Here is a 2,500-nt window from a genome sequence, read left to right on the forward strand (position 1 = left end):
GGGAAAGAGAGTGATGGAGAAGGGAAGGGAAAGAGAGAGGGATGGAGAAGGGAAGGGAAAGAGAGAGGGATGGAGAAGGGAAATGATAGGGATGGAGAATGGAAAGAAGAGGGATGGAGAAGGGAAGGGAAAGAGAGAGGGATGGAGAAGGGAAAGGAAAGAAAGGGGGATGGAGAAGGGAAGGGAAAGAGAGAGGGATGGAGAAGGGAAGGGAAAGAGAGAGAGGGTAGAGAAGGGAAGGGAAAGGGAGGGAGAGGAAGGAATCCGAGAAGAAGGTAACGAAAAAGGAGATGGGAAGAGACAGAGAGAAGGGACACGAAAGAAAAACGGAATAGGAGGGAAGGAGGAAGAGAGAAAGACACATTGTGTTCTTCAGTTAAGGAAAACATTCTTTGCTCACCCTTACCTCTCCCCTCTTACAGGCTCGACCTTGGCTGTGATCCTCGACCTCTCGAACAACGTGTCGATCATCGTGTCGGCCGCCATCGCCGTGGTGTACACGCTCTTCGGAGGCCTCTACTCCGTCGCGTACACAGACGTTGTACAGCTCTTCTGCATCTTTATTGGGCTGGTAAGTCGTGATGTCGTGTGTGCCAAGTTTACTGAAATTGTTCTGAAAATGTTGGCCTGCTGTAAATCACTGGGTTTAAGTGCTATTGCCATGATTCAAAAAGCGCTAGTTAATGAATGCCCATTGCAATAACTACATTATAGTAAGTGCATTGCTTAATGATTCACATATTGTAATGTACTTACCATATTGCTCGCTTTTAATCATATCGAATATATGTAATTTTAAGCTCATGCAGTGATCATCTCTTCAGTTATCGATGATCCAAGAGTCACATCATTCCTCTTCTGTTGCAGTGGCTAGCCATTCCGTTCGCCCTGATGCACGAGGCCGTCGGGTCGCTGAGCCTCAACGAAACCGACTGGCTGGGCTCCATCTCCGAGGACACGCCGTGGGTCTGGGGCGAGTGGACTGACTTCGCCGTCCTCCTCATCTTCGGGGGCATTCCGTGGCAGGTGCGTGAGAGGAGGAGGAGGGGGAGGAGGAGGAGGAGGAGGAGGGGGAGGAGGAGGAGGAGGAGGAGGAGGGGAGGGGGGAGGAGGAGGGGGAGGAGGAGGGGGAGGAGGAGGGGGAGGAGGAGGGTGAGGAGGAGGGTGAGGAGGAGGGTGAGGAGGAGGGTGAGGAGGAGGGTGAGGAGGAGGGTGAGGAGGAGGGTGAGGAGGAGGGTGAGGAGGAGGGTGAGGAGGAGGGTGAGGAGGAGGGTGAGGAGGAGGGTGAGGAGGAGGGTGAGGAGGAGGGTGAGGAGGAGGGTGAGGAGGAGGGTGAGGAGGAGGGTGAGGAGGAGGGTGAGGAGGAGGGTGAGGAGGAGGGTGAGGAGGAGGGTGAGGAGGAGGGTGAGGAGGAGGGTGAGGAGGAGGGTGAGGAGGAGGGGGAGGAGGAGGAGGAGGAGGAGGAGGAGGAGAAGGAGGAGGAGAAGGAGGAGGAGAAGGAGGAGGAGAAGGAGGAGGAGAAGGAGGAGGAGAAGGAGGAGGAGAAGGAGGAGGAGAAGGAGGAGGAGAAGGAGGAGGAGAAGGAGAAGGAGAAGGAGAAGGAGAAGGAGGAGGATGGTGATTATCACAAGGACAAGCAAGGCATGCCAATTCTGTCACAAAGTTAACCCAGTCGGCACGAATGGCAAAAATACATGCCATGCCCACTGTAATATAAGTTTATTTATTGCATTTACATTTAGATGGCTCTGCAAGTGCTTAATCATCAAGGAGTCAGTTATTAGTCCCGCCTATCTCACCTGTTTACCCTTTTCTTTGACTTTTGGAAAGGTCCTTTTGTATTATTGCATTGTCTTAAATGTTACCAAGATTTTAATAATAATTTGATAATCATAACATCAATAACAATAATAACAGTATCGATATCAGTTTTATTAAAAAGTAAAACACATTTTCCCGCCAATTAAAGGAATGGGGAAATCAGGATCGGTCACTGGGGCCTATTGATAGACTCCTTGCTGACTGAGCACATGTAGAGACATCTGTATGTCACAAAATTCACAAAAAAAAAACTACTGGTGGTTGGGTTAAGCTTCAGGAAGATACATTTAGTTAAGCGAGAAACTGTGTTGTGGAGAGAGGCAAATGATTTGTGAGGGGAGAGAAATTAGAGAACTACAAGTAGACGAGAAAAAAGGGAGAGAAAGAGGAGTGGAAGCATGAGGTAAGGTGCGGAAATACACAGGGCTGATGTAAGTATGAAATATAACAAATCTTGTATGGACGGAAAGACATTTGCTTAGTATACAGTCATAGAAAACTGGCCTCTATAATTTTCCTTCGTTTTATACTTGAATTGATGTACCGATACATCCGTAATCGAACACTAGACCTAACCTTTGTTAATGAGTGGTAAAACACTCTTCCGTGTTGAAACTATGGTAGAAAAACCCACAATGCAAATGAGACTACAGTTTCGAAATCCACCTGGATTTCATCC

The 2,500-nt window shown here is 48.8% G+C and overlaps 1 protein-coding gene across 1 annotated transcript in view; it reads left to right on the forward strand.

Annotated features, from left to right (window-relative positions):
* Positions 1 to 2,500, forward strand: part of LOC125044657 (high-affinity choline transporter 1-like) — a 27,250-nt gene that overhangs the window by 16,546 nt on the left and 8,204 nt on the right. Inside the window, 2 exon segments of the mRNA XM_047641444.1 lie at positions 423 to 571; positions 868 to 1,026. Coding sequence (XP_047497400.1) covers positions 423 to 571; positions 868 to 1,026 — 308 coding nt within the window.

The sequence above is a fragment of the Penaeus chinensis genome, chromosome 3 (assembly GCF_019202785.1).
Source record: "Penaeus chinensis breed Huanghai No. 1 chromosome 3, ASM1920278v2, whole genome shotgun sequence".
Lineage (NCBI taxonomy): Eukaryota > Metazoa > Arthropoda > Malacostraca > Decapoda > Penaeidae > Penaeus > Penaeus chinensis.